The sequence below is a fragment of the Thamnophis elegans genome, chromosome 11, assembly GCF_009769535.1.
Source record: "Thamnophis elegans isolate rThaEle1 chromosome 11, rThaEle1.pri, whole genome shotgun sequence".
NCBI classification, from domain to species: Eukaryota; Metazoa; Chordata; class Lepidosauria; order Squamata; family Colubridae; genus Thamnophis; species Thamnophis elegans.
This window is the reverse complement of record NC_045551.1, coordinates 13,884,015-13,901,545: the sequence shown is the minus strand read 5'-3', so window position 1 is coordinate 13,901,545 and position 17,531 is coordinate 13,884,015. Positions and strand designations below refer to the sequence as shown.

The following is a 17,531-nucleotide window of genomic DNA, read 5'->3' as shown; positions in this document are numbered from 1 at the left end:
TCTTTAGTCACTTTTATTTTGTCAGCCCAAGAGGTGGGGGAGGGAAGGGGCTTGGAATGGTACATAGGAAATTGCCCTGTCTCTGCAGCATCCATTGTTTGCCAGCAGCAGGCAACGGGGAGGCCACTGTGGAGGCAGGCAAGCAGGGTGGGCCACGGGCACCACGGGGAAGACAGGCAAGCGGGCTGGGCCGTGGGGCCAGCAGCGGGGAAGACAGGCAAGCGGGCTGGGCCATGGGGCCAGCAGCGGGGAAGACAGGCAAGCGGGCTGGGCCGTGGGGCCAGCAGCGGGGAAGACAGGCAAGCGGGCTGGGCCATGGGGCCAGCAGCGGGGAAGACAGGCAAGCGGGCTGGGCCATGGGGCCAGCAGCGGGGAAGACAGGCAAGCGGGCTGGGCCATGGGGCCAGCAGCGGGGAAGACAGGCAAGCAGGCTGGGCCATGGGGCCAGCAGTGGGGAAGACAGGCAAGCGGGCTGGGCCATGGGGCCAGCAGCGGGGAAGACAGGCAAGCGGGCTGGGCCATGGGGCCAGCAGTGGGGAAGACAGGCAAGCGGGCTGGGCCATGGGGCCAGCAGTGAGGAAGACAGGCAAGCGGGCTGGGCCATGGGGCCAGCAGTGAGGAAGACAGGCAAGCAGGCTGGGCCATGGGGCCAGCAGTGAGGAAGACAGGCAAGCAGGCTGGGCCATGGGGCCAGCAGTGGGGAAGACAGGCAAGCAGGCTGGGCCATGGGGCCAGCAGTGGGGAAGACAGGCAAGCAGGCTGGGCCATGGGGCCAGCAGTGGGGAAGACAGGCAAGCAGGCTGGGCCATGGGGCCAGCAGTGGGGAAGACAGGCAAGCAGGCTGGGCCATGGGGCCAGCAGTGGGGAAGACAGGCAAGCGGGCTGGGCCAGGGGGCCAGCAGCGGGGAAGACAGGCAAGCGGGCTGGGCCGTGGGGAATCATTAATACAAGATGGCAAAGGAGAGAATGGATACATGGTGGGAGGGAGGTGGCCCAATGAACCGATTTAGCCCAAACGTAACATTTTTATTATTTAAGAAATTGATTTTGTCTGAATTCAACTATAGTTTTTCATTAAATAATAAGTCAACCAATTTAACTGAGGAAAAATAAATCAGGGTGGGTTACAACTTTACAAACCATATTTTAACTCTATGCAAGGAGCAGAATTAGATATCTGAAGAGCATCTATTGGTATCATCTTTTGCTCTCCGAAAGGACAAACAAAAAGTGCTTTACCAGAAAAAAAAAGTATCAGAAAACAGCTAATGAGGTTTGTGGTATAAGTAGCAAGAAGATACCAAGTATGTTAGTGTTTGCCCCAGAAAGTAAAAACCAGAAAAGAAGATGACATATCTGATCATCGGTCTGTTTGTAGGAGCTAAGAAGGAATCTCATGGCTCTGAACTTACCTTTTAAAAATAATGCTCTGTAATCACTGATACTGATTATCCTTCATGTTTTGTGCCCAGGCGGAAGAGAAGAAATTTCAACAAGCAGGCTACAGAAATTCTCAATGAGTATTTCTATTCTCATCTCAGCAACCCTTATCCCAGTGAGGAAGCCAAAGAGGAACTAGCCAAGAAATGTGGCATCACAGTCTCACAGGTAAGAAACCTGGATGCTCTTCTATAGGGTGGCCATCATCCATCCTTCCATCTACCTTTCCATTCCTTAAGGCAGAAAGGCTACAAGAAGGTGTTTGCATGAATTCAATAATGAATGCTGGGCAAAGTACTTAGGGAAAACAGTGGACAGGGACAAAAATAGATAGTTTGCTTAAAAAAATGAAACTAGATGTTTTTAGAAGTTTGATTTTATTTGGAAATAGAGTTTTACAGGACTGTTTTCATTCACTTGTAAAAAAAAATAATGTTCATGTAGCGACTATGCAAATATTTTATTTTCATGCGTAGATTATATAAGATTAAAATGGAAACTGAGATCATATTGTTTGCATCAAGGCCATTATTTTCCAACTGCATTTTGTGCTGTCCTTTGATTTCTTGGAAGCTTAGCTGGAATTCCTAAAGATAAGTATTGTATTTATTTGTATTTGTATTTATTAAGTTTGTATGCCGCCCTATTCCCGAGAGACTCAGGGCGGCTCACAATAAAAAGGGAGGGGATACAAAAAATAAAAATAAAGCAACAGTTTAAAATTCTACGACAGCCATACCTCGAATGGGGCTGGATGATTCAACAGCCCCAGGCCTGCCGGAACAGCCAGGTCTTAACTGCTTTGCGGAAAGCCAGGAGGGTAGTAAGGGACCGGATCTCCACGGGGAGATCGTTCCAGAGGGCCGGAGCAGCCACAGAGAAGGCCCTCCCCCAAGGAGTTGCTAGCCGACATTGGCCGGCAGATGGAATTCGGAGGAGACCTAGTCTGTGGGATCTAATAGGTCTTTGGGAGGTGACTGGCAGGAGGCGGTCTCTCAAGTACCCAGGTCCGATACCATGTAGGGCTTTAAAAGTAACGACTAGCACCTTGAAGCGTGTCCGAAGACCAATAGGCAGCCAGTGCAGCTCGCGGAGGATAGGTGTGACGTGGGTGTACCTAAGTGCACCCACAATCGCTCGCGCGGCTGCATTCTGGACTAACTGAAGTCTTTGAACATTCTTCAAGGGCAGCCCCATATAGAGTGCGTTACAGTAATGATAGACAAACCAAAATGCAAAGTAGAGCAACTAAAATGATAAGGGGACTGCAGGAAAAATCATACAGGGAGGAAGGCATTGACTTATTCAGTAATAAGGAGGGCAGGACAGGAAACAATGGGTGGAAGCTCATTAAAGAGATATCCTACCTAGAACTTAGGAGAAATTTCTTGATGGAACATTTAACCAATGGAACAGTTTTCCTTCCAGAGTTTGGGGTGCTCCATTACTGAAGGTTTTCAAGAAGAGATTGACGGGATGATATAAGGTCTCTTGTCATGGGCAGGGGATTGGACCTCTGAGGTCCCTTCCAGCCTTATGATTCTATGATTCTTTGCAACATTTGTTTGCAACTACTAAGTATTTTCACCTTCAACATACAGGAGAGGAGTGTCCTTGGATAATATTCTTTCTGCATAGGAAACATTAGATTAATCAGATGCATGTGAATTGAACATTTGCCCAATAAAATTTGTTAGCAGTGTTCGAGGAATTTTAAGGCAAACCTCTCTGCTGATGGTAGGAAATCTGAAAAACAGTGTATTTCAATTACTATTAAGGCCACATGGCAATCGTGTATTGAGAGCAGAGCTAGATTATCACAATAATTTCTATTATGCCAAACAATACACAGAATACTTTATCTCCAGTTACTGTTCAGTGTTTAATAATTATTTCTGAGCTTGCGCTTGTTTAATAATTATTTCTGAGCCAGCTGGGGAATTCTGGGAGTTGAAGTCCACAGGACTTAAAGTCGCGAAGGTTGAGAAACACTGATTTAGACATCTGTATGATGCACAACTCTAGCCAGCTCAGCTGTTACTCACATTCTGGTGAGAATTTCTGTTTGCCCCACCATTCCTAGTGGCTGTGAAGAATGGTTCATCGTTTTTTGTTGAAATCAACGCTATTCACAACTTTGCCAACCTGGCAACAAAGCCTTTATTTTGATATGAAAAATGCTGAGAAGATTTACAAAGCAAAAACTATAATTATTTTACCAATATCATATAATTTACTAATGCAGACACAAATGGGAAGCCTGCAGAACTAAAACCTGCCAAAAATGACCTGTTCTGATTTGTTAATACCTTTCAAATGACCGTCAGAGGGTAAATTTCTGCCTTTTAATGCTGTAGGCTAAGATTTTTGATAAGGCTTTGCATAACACCCTGATTATGCCTAGAATTGTTTTCCAGTACAGTTTCCTTGGAGATACAGTCATATCTTTTGAGAGAAGCCCAACAAGAGAACCTGGTTCTGATTAAATTACTGCTTTATTATGGTTTGAAGCTTACAGAAGGCAGGTTTGTGATATTATCTTTTATTATTATACTAGATATATTTATGACTATAAAAGATAATATTAAAATTAAGGTCTTCTCTTAAGATTAAGAGAAAAGGAAGGAGGAGGGAAAGAGGCAGGGAAGGAGGAAAGGTATGTGAGAAGGAGGGAGGGACCGAGGGAGAGAAAGGAGGGGGAAGGAAAGGAGGAAAGGAGAAAAGAAAGGAGGGAAGGCAGGGGAGAAGGAAGTAAGGGGGGGAGGGAAGAAAAGAGGGAGGGAAAGATACCTAACCTTTGATGTTTATAATGATTTGATAGTATGGGAATATCTCGAAATGTAGTTGTATTGTTTGTTACAAGTTATGGATGTTGTATTTTCTTTTTACCAATAAAATCTTAAAAAAAAAAAAATTAAGGTCTTGTCAGCAGAATTTGGTTGGTTTGACTAGTTGTAGTGAAATTAACCAAAGTGTACAAACTAATTAGTTGTACACTTTTATTGTAAGGAATCAAGAGATGGTGCCTTAGCAAAGAACTGAAACATTATGACAATGGACAAGGCCTTTTCTGTAGTATTCTGCCTTCCTGAGGTTTTTTTCCCCCCAATACTGCTGGGTAAACACAGCATATTCATGCACTGTGCTTTAGCAAAGTGGGGAAAGTTTACTTACTAGCATTCTAGTATGAGCCGAAGTGGCACAGTGGTTAAATGCAGCACTGCAGGCTACTTCAGCTGACTGCAGTTCGGCGGTTCAAATCTCACTGGCTCAGGGTTGACTCAGCCTTCCATCCTTTCGAGGTGGGTAAAATGAGGACCCGGATTGTTGTTGGGGGCGATATGCTGACTCTGTAAACCGCTTAGAGAGGGCTGAAAGCCCTATGAAGCGGTATATAAGTCTAACTGCTATTGCTATTGCTATTCTACACAAACCTGTATTTATTATACACTCATAGGCAGGCATGTGTATTACAAGAGAGGGCTTTATGTATGTTTCCAGCATTCAGATTACAGCAAGAAGTCCTAATATAAAAAGAAACTGTTATAGTAATTGTGTGGAAGCTAAATGGATAACCAGGTATTATTATAAATCCTAATGGCTTGCATTAAAGAGATTTCAATAAAAAGATAAATGCATTTGGATCAAGACTCTGCATACCTTTTCAAATATCTGTGAGTTTCTTCCTTAATTAGCACAATTATTTCCCGAAACCCTCTCAGACAAAAAAGGCAACAAAAATTGTTTCAAAAAATAAATACGGGATTCTGGTTATGTAAATAATGTAATACAGGTAGTTCTTGACTTATGACCACAATTGAGCTAAGCAAGGCAGTTGTTAAATGAATCGTGCCCCATTTTACAATTTTTGTAATAGTTGTTATGTGAATCACTACAGTTTTTAAGTTAATCATGCAGTTGTCAATGAATCTGGTTTCCCCCATTGACTTTGCTTGTCAGAAGCTCCCTAGGAAATGACAGTCCCAGGATTCTAGGATGCTGCAACCATCATAAATGCATGCTAGTTGCTAAATACTCATAACTTGTTCCTGTGACTGTGGAGATGCTGCAACAATCATAAGTGTAAGAACTGGTCATATGTCACTCTTTTCAGTGCCATTGTAACTCTGAATGGTCATTAAATTAATGATTGTAAGTTGAGGACTACAATACTCAGACATTATCATGAGGAAGAACCTGGAAATTAAAGATGTAATGGGTTGATCTTGAGTTCAACATTCACAACCTTCTAAGATCTAGCAGGAGAATATACAAAAAGATTACTGTGCCAGAATCTATGCACAAGTATAAGATTTCAAACAATTCAAAGAGAACACAAGGTCCAGTAGATAGAATTCCATATTATTAAATAATTAATAGCCTCATCCTAAATTGTGAAAAGAAACTTTAAAGAGATTTTTTGGCATGTAACTAAAATTGTTTAAATGAGAGATTACCCATACCAAAACCAAAATACAGTGGAGATGCTTCACTGCCATATTTTTTTTTTTTAAATGTTCCAGCTCATGTGATAGTTTAACTAATCCTTTATGATTAAACCTTTTTTTTCTTTACAAGGTTTAGATTAGCCAGTTTATAGGTAGTGTCATGACTTAACTATTTGGTGATTCCTTTACAATTATAAGATTTAAATGTATCAAAGTCGCTGTAATCTAATTAATAGAAGAACATAGAGAGACTTAAATATTTCTGTACTCATGTATTTATGATATTTGAAAATAATTGAAACAAACTTTCTTTCAATAGAATTACATACTTCTTGTGTTTCTTGCTGCTCTTCTTTCTCATCCTCTTTTCTCTTGATGTGGTTTGTTAATCATTTCATTAGATTCAACTGTAATTTGAATCTAATTATAAGTTTTATAAGTAACATTCTTCAATCCTCCATCAAATTCATTCTTTTTTTTAAGATACCAAAACAAGGGGATCAGTTGCTTTTATTAACCCAGGATTAAGTTAGCAGCTCCAGGAACTCTGATCTCACCAAAGAATTATGAGTGGAGTTGACATTTGTTTTCTGATCTTTCCAGATGTTCAGATCTGGATCTCTTCTTAAGCTTTACATGAACTTATTAATGGTTTTAGCAATCAGATTATATCATTCTTTTATTATTTCATGTCAGATCCTGTTGTAATCAGGATACTATATGAACACTTGAATAGTTCACACTAGTTATAGTATGAAACAGATTTCCATGTACATACACCACTTTTTTGTATGTGCTTTATTCAAAACAGTATGTATGTATGTATGTATGTATGTATGTATGTATATGTGTGTGTGTATGTATGTATGTGTGTGTGTGTATATATATATGTATGTATGTATGTATGTGTGTGTGTGTGTGTTTTATATATATATATATATATATATATATATATATATATATATGTATATGTATATGTATATGTATATGTATATGTATATGTATATGTATATGTATGTATGTATGTGTTTTATTTGTGCTGATAAATAAATAAAGGGAGACTAGTATAGATCTATTTCAAGCTATTTAGCTCTCATCAGCTAGCCTTACCCTTACTGGGATTCGAACCTGTGCTGTATTGCATCTTAGGCAAACTTCTTAGCCATTATGCCACAGGTCTCCTCCTTATCAGCTGAAGCCAGGGAAGAAGGTATATATTTAGTGTCACAACCCCTGGTAAGCCCCAATTATGGGAGGAAGCTAACTGCCTCCATCATCTGTCAATTGGCTCGTCACAAGAGTCCATCACGACAGAAACCCAATATTTTTACTGTTGCCTTTGTTGGGTTTCTGTCGTGATGGACTCTTGTGACGAGCCGATTGACAGATGATGGAGGCAGTTAGCTTCCTCCCATAATTGGGGCTTACCAGGGGTTGTGACACTAAATATATACCTTCGTCCCTGGCTTCAGCTGATAAGGAAGAGACCTGTGGCATAATGGCTAAGAAGTTTGCCTAAGATGCAATACAGCACAGGTTCGAATCCCAGTAAGGGTAAGGCTAGCTGATGAGAGCTAAATAGCTTGAAATAGATCTATACTAGTCTCCCTTTATTTATTTATCAGCACAAATAAAACACAAATATAACAAAGGCAACAGTAAAAATATTGGGTTTCTGTCGTGATGGACTCTTGTGACGAGCCGATTGACAGATGATGGAGGCAGTTAGCTTCCTCCCATAATTGGGGCTTACCAGGGGTTGTGACACTAAATATATATATACACATACACATACACATACACATATATATATTTTATATATTGTTTTTATATATTGTTGTATTTGTGCTGATAAATAAATAAAGGGAGACTAGTATAGATCTATTTCAAGCTATTCAGCTCTCATCAGCTAGCCATACCCTTACTGGGATTCGAACCTGGGCTGTATTACATATTAGGCAGATGTGTTAACCACTAAGCCACAGGCTCTCCTCCTTTATCAGCTGAGCCAGGGAAATAGGTATGTAATTAGTGTCACAACCCCTGGTATGCCCAAATATGGGAGGAAGCTCACTGCTTCCATTCTCTGTCTATCGGCTCGTCACAAGAGACCATCCAGACAGACTTCCTGGGAGGAGCTTACTGGTGGAAGCAGCAAAAAATCAGCTGCCTCCGAATTCCTGGCTACGTACCTGATTAGAGGATCTTCCATCTGACGTCTTATCAGGTTTTCTTATCCTTCAGGCAAGAGGGAAAGAAGAAACTGTTTTGCTGGCAAATGCTCTTCGATTTTTGCAGCTTTTGTGCTTGCAAGGAAAGGGGGGCTAGCCCAAGGCAGAACGGCTGTCCGTGCTGGGAACTTCAAACTGCCTTGTGCAGGACAAAGTAGGTCTCTCCCACTCTGCTCTAAGTTTTGTTTGATTTAATCTTATCACGAGCTGAATCCGTTTACTGCGAGGACAATAATTGCTTATCAACATTTTAGCTTCTTCTCTTTTTCTCCTCCGAAAAATTATTTACTCAGAGGCTTTTAAAATGGCGCCGAGCAGGCTGGTTTCTCCGGTAATAACGAACACTTTTTGCTAATTCTCACAAGACTTCAAAAGAATTCAAAACAAAAGAGACAGCTTATCACATGTTTTGGTTTCACAATAGAAGAATTTTACTCCTTCATTAACTTTGCTTATTTGGAAGTTAAATGGTGATGAATCTGTTGAACGGTCTTGTTACAATGTTTACTCACTGAAACTTTTGCCAAGCCTTAAATTTCAAAATAAAAGCCTCTTTACTTAAAGCTGCATATTTAGGCAATAGAGTTTTATTAACTGCAGGCAGACAAATTTTGAAATGGCCTCAAAACCAAATATTAACTTGAAGTCGTCACCCTCTACTTCCAGGGGCACAACCTCAGTGCCTGGTACAAAGCTGCAGCCTCCGCTTCCTACGCCCCCTGCTGGGGATGTGTTAACGAAAGAATTTTTTCTGAGTAATCTAAGCGAGGCTTTTAATGCACAGACAATTAAAATGGAAGATAAATTTAGAGATAATAGAGAGGAGAGAAAAGAGGAAATAAAAGAAATGAAAGAAGAAATTAAAAGTGAAATTAAAAGTGAAATAAAAGGACTTAAACAGGAGTTGTATGAGAAATTTGAGGCTAAGGTTGATAAAATTAGAGACGACATGCTGAGTCTTGTAACTGTATTAACAGAACATATTTCTGGAGTGGAAGATACTCTAGAGGTTCTTAATGATGCCAATGCTAACTTGACATTGAAAACAGAGGTGGTGGAACAAAAAGTGGAAAATGCTGAAAAAGAAATTATTATGATACAGTACCGACAAATGGAGTTCGCATTAAGAGTAAGGGGGCTGCGTGAGGAGAAACAGGAGAACCTGAAACAGATCCTATCGGAAGCTTTTGACCGCCTGATGGGAAGACCAGGGACCAACCAAGGCTGGCAAATTGACAAAGCTTACCGCGTTAACTCCTGGCTGGCAAAGCAGAAGCAGCTTCCTCGAGACATCGTTATATATTTTACTACAAGAGAGTTCAGAAATATGGTACTGCAAGCGTCTTATAACACTAAGCTTCAAATTGGCGGTCAAGACCTGGCTGTTTTGAAAGAGATACCACCTCAAATGTTAAGAGCCAGAAGAGACTACGCTTTTTTGGTCGAAGAACTCAGAAATCGTCAGATACAGTATAGATGGGATGCACCATTTGGCATCATATTTACATTTGATAAGCAAAGGTACCGCCTCAACTCTGTATGGAAAGCCCGAGATTTTTATTATAATATATTGAAGGCCGGACACCTTGCACCATCTGGACCTAGAGAAAGACCACAAGAAGGACAGGATAGACAGCAAACTACACAACCACCAGACAAGATGGAGCATCTCTCTTCTCTAGAAGTGCAAGGTGCTATGGAACCAAGACCTAGCCGCATGACTACTAGACGTATGGAGAAACAAGCTAAGAGGCAACAGCATCAACAATCATCGGCCATCGATCAAGGAACTACAACAACAAATCTGGAAGCAGTGGGAGGAGCTAGACCTAAGGTTAAACAGGCCGTGCAGGAAGCTCTAAAAATGCTTCAACCAACCAAAGATGACAACTAAGATTTTAACATGGAATGTCAACGGACTGAACTCTCCACAGAAGAGGAAGAAAATATTTCATTATCTTAAACAGTTTAAGAACGATGTAATTTGTTTGCAAGAAACTCATATCAAGTCAACTGATCAAAAATATTTGATCAACTCAAAACTTGGTCAACATTTTGCAGCTTCTGCTATGGAAAAGAAGAATGGTATAGTTGTATACTTAAGAAAAGATATGAAAGCTGAATTAATAGAAGCAGATCCCTTCGGAAGATATATTGCTTTAGACTTAATCTTAGAAGGGAAAAAGACATTACTTTTGGGAATTTATGCTCCCAATCAACAGCAAGATAGATTCTATAGAAATCTTCATGCTAAATTAGTACAGTGGGACTATAGTTCCTGTATACTATTGGGTGACTGGAATGGAGTGATAGACACTAAGAGAGATAAGAAGATTTCCCGCCTAAATACCAAGATGCGAGCAAAGTTACCCAAATCTTTCTTTGACATTATGGATGATTTTGAATTGAGAGATATCTGGCGAGAAAGAAATGCAGAGGAATATGACTTCACTTTCTTCTCGGACAGGCATCAATCCCTTTCAAGGATCGATTTTATTCTAACCACTAATGATTTGCTTTCTAGGGTCAAGAAAACAAAGATTGCAGCTAGAGTCCTTTCGGACCATAACCCAGTTTGGATGGAGTTGGGAAGGGTAGTGCAGGCAAGAAGGTTTTGGAGACTGAATGAAAATTTATTTAGATATGAAAACTATATTAATGATTGTAAAAAATTACTATCTGAATATTTTGTTTTGAATATGAATAAGGGTACATCTATGGAATTTGTATGGGATGCAAGCAAAGCGTATATGAGAGGAGTTTTGATGAATATAAATAAAACACATAGAAATAAGCAAGGGCTAAAACGAACAGAACTGGAAGAGGAAATTAAGAGAAAAGAGCTGGAGTTAACAAGGAAACCAGACGATACAAAGGTTAAGGAAGCTATTAACATATTAAAATCTCAATTTGACATGTTGATCTCTGACCAGGTAGCTACTAATTTATTATATGCAAAACACAATACTTTTTGTAATGCAAACAAACCTGGCAGATGGTTAGCTTATCAGATTAGGAAAAAAAGGAAAACTCGAAATATATCTAAACTGATTTACAGAGGGAAGGAGGTGTTCCAACAGGAAGAGATTCAAAAGGCTTTCTGGGAATTTTTTACAGAACTGTATAAAGGGGATAAAATTAATGGTTTAGACATAGACAAATATTTAGACAAGGAGAAAATACCTTCAGTTAGAGAAGAACACAGGCAAAAATTGAATCAACCAATAACCTCGGGGGAAATCCTGCAGGTAATTAAGCAATTAAAGCCAGGGAAAGCACCAGGTACAGATGGCTTGACAGCGGTTTACTACAAAACTTACAGTTAGAAATGGTAGAACCTCTTAGAGAATTATTTAATATGATTCAAACGGAAGGTAAAGTCCCTCCATCTTGGAAGACAGCGTTTATATCTTTGATACCCAAAGAAGATCAAGATACTACTCAACCCAAAAATTATAGACCCATTTCATTACTGAATGTAGATTATAAAATTTTTACTAAAATATTAGCAAATAGGTTAATGTTGGTCATTCAACAATTGATACATACGGACCAAACAGGTTTTATACAAGGGAGACAGATGAAAAGTAATGTCAGATTAATTATTAATGCATTAGAATATTTGGGAAAGAACAACCAGATCCCTGCTGCGTTTATATTTTTGGATGCTGAGAAGGCCTTTGATCGAGTTAACTGGCAATTTCTGCTGAAGATATTGCAAAAAATGCAGATAGGAGATAATTTTTTACAGTCAATTAAAGCAATATACCAACAGCAAACAGCACAAATCATAGTCAATGGAAGTTTAACAGACTCTTTTCAAATTGGAAAAGGTACAAGACAGGGTTGTCCTTTGTCCCCATTATTGTTTATTATAACTTTGGAAGTATTGTTGAATAAAATACGGGGCTTGGATGGTTTAAAAGGGATCAAGATTAGGCAGCAAGAATATAGAGTCCGCGCTTTTGCGGATGATTTGGTCATAATATTGGAACAACCGCAGGAATCCAGTATGGTTTTAATGAATACGATTAATCAATATGGTCAAGTGTCTGGCTTTAAATAAACTTAGGAAAAACCAAAATATTAGCTATAAATATGAATATTAAACAAAAGGAAGAATTAGGAGTGATGCTAGGATGTGAGGTAGTTAAAAAAGTCAAATATCTTGGAGTTAACATTTTAACTTCAAATGGGAAATTATATAAGCATAATTATGAACCACTTTGGCATAGCATACAGACAGAGATGAAAAAATGGGAGAAATTGCACTTATCTTTGCTGGGCAGGATAGCGGCAGTGAAAATGAACATTTTACCAAAATTTTTATTTCTTTTCCAAATGTTACCTATACTTAAAAAAGATGCGAACCTTTTAGAATGGCAGAAGGGTATCAACAAATTTGTGTGGGCAGGAAAGAAGCCGAGGGTAAAGATGAAAATAATGCAAGATGTACGTGAGAGAGGAGGATTGAAACTACCTAATTTAAAACTATATTATGATGCAGTGGCATTATCTGTAATTAGTGATTGGATTCATTTAACCAATGATAGAATATTGAACATTGAGGGACACGATTTGGTATTTGGTTGGCATGCTTACCTGTTATTCAACAAAAAATTGGATAAGAACTTTAAAAGTCATATTTTGAGAAATGCTTTATTGCGGGTTTGGAAGAAATACCAATATAAATTAAATGACAAGATACCCATGTGGGCAATTCCTAGACATGCAATTGAAAATATGAATACAGCACAAAAACAGGATAGATTTACTTACAGACAGCTTCTTACCTCGGAAAGGGGGGTATTACAATTAAAATCTTTAGAGGTATTAAAAGAGGAGAAGGTAGTTCAAACATGGTTCCAGTATGGGCAATTACAGGCTAGGTGGAAAATAGATCAAAAAATTGGCTTTATTCAAGTTGAGGATAATCTGTTTAAACAAATAAGAGATCAAAGCTTAATGCATATAAAGAGGATATATAATGTATTAATACAGATGGATTCGGAAACAGAATTAGTTAAAGATTGTATGATAAAATGGGCTCAAAATATTGAGGAACCAATAATGTTGGATACATGGGAAAGAATTTGGGTAAGAAATGTGAAATTTACACAAGCTCAAAATCTGAGAGAAAATTTTTACAAGATGTTTTATAGATGGCATTTAGATCCTAAAAAGTTGGCTGCTATGTATCCGAATGTACAGCCTAAATGTTGGAGGTGTGGTTCTCTCGATGCTACATATTATCATATATGGTGGACCTGCCAAAAGGTTAAGGCATTTTGGATAAAAATATGGTGGGTCATGCAAAATGTTTTTAAAAAAAGGATAAAGTTTATTCCTCAGTTATTTTTACTAGGTATATGTACTGATTTTACAGTGGTAGAGACCAATTTGATTCTGCACCTGATAACTGCAGCAAGACTGTTGGTGGCGCAATATTGGAAGAAGGAAGACTTGCCTACAATCCAAGAATGGACATTGAAAGTAACAAACTTAGCTGAAATGGCTAAAATATCGGCATATCTCAAAGATCATTCAAATGAGAGATATAAACGAGACTGGAAAAAATGGATTGACTATATACAAAATAAATACGGGACTAAGAAATTCCAGTTAGCCTATGCTTAAGATCAGAAATGATTTAAACTGTTAAAAGTTAGTTCAGTAAGAAGAAGCTAAGTTCAATCTAGAATGTCATTAATTTCTTTATTTCTTTTTTCTCAATAGATTTTAGACTGTGTTAGTTAAAAATCCATACCGTGTACGGGTTCTGGGAAGTCGGGGGGGGAAGGAGGAGGGGGGATGGGGGGGTGGAGGGAGGGAGGGGTACACACAACAAAAAAAATTGTATTTCAATGTCTTAATGATTGACAAATGATGACATATTTGTGTTTGTTTTTTTTAAAGAAAAATAAAAAAGTTCTCTTAAAAAAAAAAAAAAAAGAGACCATCCAGACAGAAACCCAATATTTTTACAGTAAAAATTTGTGTTGTATTTGTGCTGATAAATAAATAAAGGGAGACTAGTATAGATCTATTTCAAGCTATTGAAGCTATACAACCTGGGCTGTATTACATATTAGGCAGATGAGTTAACCACTAAGCCACAGGCTCTCCTCCTTTATCAGCTGAGCCAGGGAAATAGGTATGTAATTAGTGTCATAACCCCTGGTATGCCCAAATATATATATATTTGTCTGGATGGTCTCTTGTGACGAGCCGGCATGCCAGGTGCTTTGACATAACACTTAATCATTTTCTTGGCTCAACTGATAAGGGAGGAGAGCTTGTGGCTTAGAGGTTAATGTAACTGCCTAATATGTAAAATATGTAAAAACAGCCCAGGTTTGTATCCCAGTAAGCTTGAAATAGATCTATACTTGTCTCCCTTCATTTATTTATCAGCACAAATGCAACACACACACACACATATATATACATGCACACATATACATACATACATACATACATACATACATACATACATACATACATACATACTGTGTGTGTGTATATACCCTTCCAGCCTTCCATAAAGCAACTAAGACCTGGCTGTTCCGGCAGGCCTGGGGCTGTTGAATTATCCAGCCCCACTTTAAGTTATGAATGTGTTGTAATTTTAAATTTTTGTATTGTTTTATGTATTCCCCCTCCCTTTTTTATTGTAAGCTGCCCGGAGTCTTCCGAGAGTGGGCGGCATACAAAACTAATAAACTAAACTAAACTAACTAAACATACATACACACACACATGCACACACACACACATACATACAGACGTACATACATATATACATACAGTATCTTAGTTTTAAAGAAGCCTCATGCTCCAGTATAAAACATTCAATTTTGTTGGGGATCTCCTGTATCTTATATTTTGGTTTCTGAGGATAATTTTGCTCACAATTGACGGTAGTATCAGTATTTTTGTACCACAATAGCATAAACTGAGGATACATAGTTGAGCATCAACCTCTTTCAAAAGTTATTTGAAATAACAAAACTTACCAGTTTTCTTCAATGTTATTGTCCTTTGTTGAGTCTATCATTGTGAGATACTATAGCAGCAGTCTCTTAGGTTATGCTAACCAAGGTATTTAGCCCTCCCTGCATTTCATAACCATGAAATTATCTAATTTGACCCAACTTTATATAAAATATGTGAATGGAATTTTTTCCCATCCTTCTTTTCAGAATACAGCAAGGTTGCTGACTGGTGGAAAACTTACATTGCTAAAGTCCTGAAAAAGTTTGCTTTATATGAGTTGTTAAAATCTTTTTCATGTCACCAATACTGATAATTTCTGGAAAGAGATCACTGACATGACACAGGACTTTAGATTGTTATGGGGGAAATGCCCACTTAAATTAGGAATCAGACTAATTGATCACAGATGTTACCTGCCTCCTTTTCCTCCAGGGTTCTCAAGCAGCTTCAGTTTGCCTGCCTTCTATTTGCAGTTCAAAATCCCTCACAGTAAATGTCTGTAAGGATAGTAGTACTTGTTGCCCAAATTCCCCCATTTCTTCCCATGTACAGGTGAATAATGTAGTAGAGGCAGTGGTGGGTTTCAAAAATTGTTCGAACCTACTCTGTGGGTGTGGCCTCCTTTGTGGGAGTGGCTTGCCGCCCATGTGACTGGATATGAAGATGCTGACGACACTTGTCAGAACCACCTTAAATTACCTCACACACAGCACTGCATAAGAATATGATGTAAACTTGTTTTTTTAAAGGCATCTTTGGTTTGCGTTAAAACAACTTCAACACACGCAATGTTCTGATTGCACCACAAACGCAGTAGTCATCCTTACCTTTCACAGAGGCACTGAGTTTTATAAATATGAGCATGAGAGTGTAGAATAATCATATCCAAGGACCAGTGGTGGGTTTCAAAATTTTTTGGAACCTCTTCTGTAGGTGTGGCCTGCTTTCCGGGTCCACTGGTGGAATCTCTTCTAACCGGTTCGGTAGATTTGATGAACTGGTTCTACCGAATAGGTGCAAACTGGTAGGAACCCACCTCTGAGTAGAGGGAAGTGAGACAATAATTAATATGCAGCCGAGCTGGGATATAATGATCAACTGAGAATGTTTTATACCTTTGACAAGATTTACAAACAGCACAACAAGTTCCAAAGCAAGGACATCCACTCATTGTATAAACACATGTGTGCATCCTTATTAGGAGGAAGAGAAATTTAATGAATAAATTCACATTTATCCATGCCCATATAGATGAATATACATGATAGTAATCTATGTTCTGGGCTCTCTCTTTGGGCTTGGCCTTTAGCTACTTCTTCCAGAGAATGTGCCTGTAGATCAGTGCAGTTTCAATACAGTTATATTGATTAATCCAAACACAAGAAGAAGAATTCAATAATTTGCATGCTTCCCTTTGTGGGGCCAATAAATAACCTAAGGCCATTCTATTTTCTACTATAAGATGGCAATATCCTCGTGTTTGGCACTGCAGAGTGTGACAGTGACAACATAAAAAGCCAATCTCTACTTCTATAGAAACATGATAGCATTCTGTAGCTCATGCGCCTCTAGTTTTGGCAGTAGAATTCTTAGAAGTTCATCAACATTGTGTCTCAACCAAGGTTTTTCTATATGCTATGTGAACAAAAGGAAATTGGGGGAAGGGCACTAATCTTGGTATAGTAAGTCAAATCAGCAACTATATACCACAGGAACCAGCTTCCTTCAAAATTCCCAGGTAGCATCTTATTCCGGTAAGCATATTCATATTCAAACATATAGACTGGTTTGAAGTGACATAATACTTGTGATGATGAGAAGGAGGCTTATCTGGAATTTTCAACTTCCACAGAAAATATGCCAGTGAAGATACACAGTTGAAGAAGATTCTCAGTCATCCAGGTAGATTCCAGAGGAAAGCATAGCATGGCATTTTTTTTTCAAATTAATTACTATGATAGTCATATAAGATTGTTAATAACATTGCCATATGATTTTTTAAAATAATTTTTATTAAATGTTTTGCAGAGAATGTAAGGAAGGAAGGAAGGAAGGAAGGAAGGAAGGAAAGAAAGAAAGAAAGAAAGAAAGAAGTGTGTGTGTGTGTGTGTGTGTGTGTGTGTGTGTGTGTGTGTGTGTGTGTGTGTAAAGAGAATAAAAACAACCCAGAAGTTTCTGATTTCCATTGAGGTATTTATAGGTATAATTACAAAAATATCTCTTCTTCGTGATTACATACCATATCCCTTATGACTTTGAGTGTAATCTTTAGAACTATGAGTCTCTGTAATATTAACAAACATCAGTGGTTCGCATAGGTTCCAAAGGGTACCACCGGAAGTGCCTCTCTGGATTGCCAGAGGTACAGAACTAGGGAATAATTACCAGACAGATAACAGTATTAGACAGAAGAGCT

General features: G+C 38.7%; 1 protein-coding gene across 3 annotated transcripts in view; it reads left to right on the top strand.

Annotated features, from left to right (window-relative positions):
* Positions 1 to 17,531, top strand: part of PBX1 (PBX homeobox 1) — a 316,860-nt gene that overhangs the window by 259,003 nt on the left and 40,326 nt on the right. For all 3 annotated transcript variants that reach the window (XM_032227031.1, XM_032227030.1, XM_032227032.1), the window contains exon 5: positions 1,473 to 1,608. In XM_032227031.1, the coding sequence (XP_032082922.1) occupies positions 1,473 to 1,608 (136 nt within the window). The remainder of the gene's footprint in view (positions 1 to 1,472; positions 1,609 to 17,531) is intronic.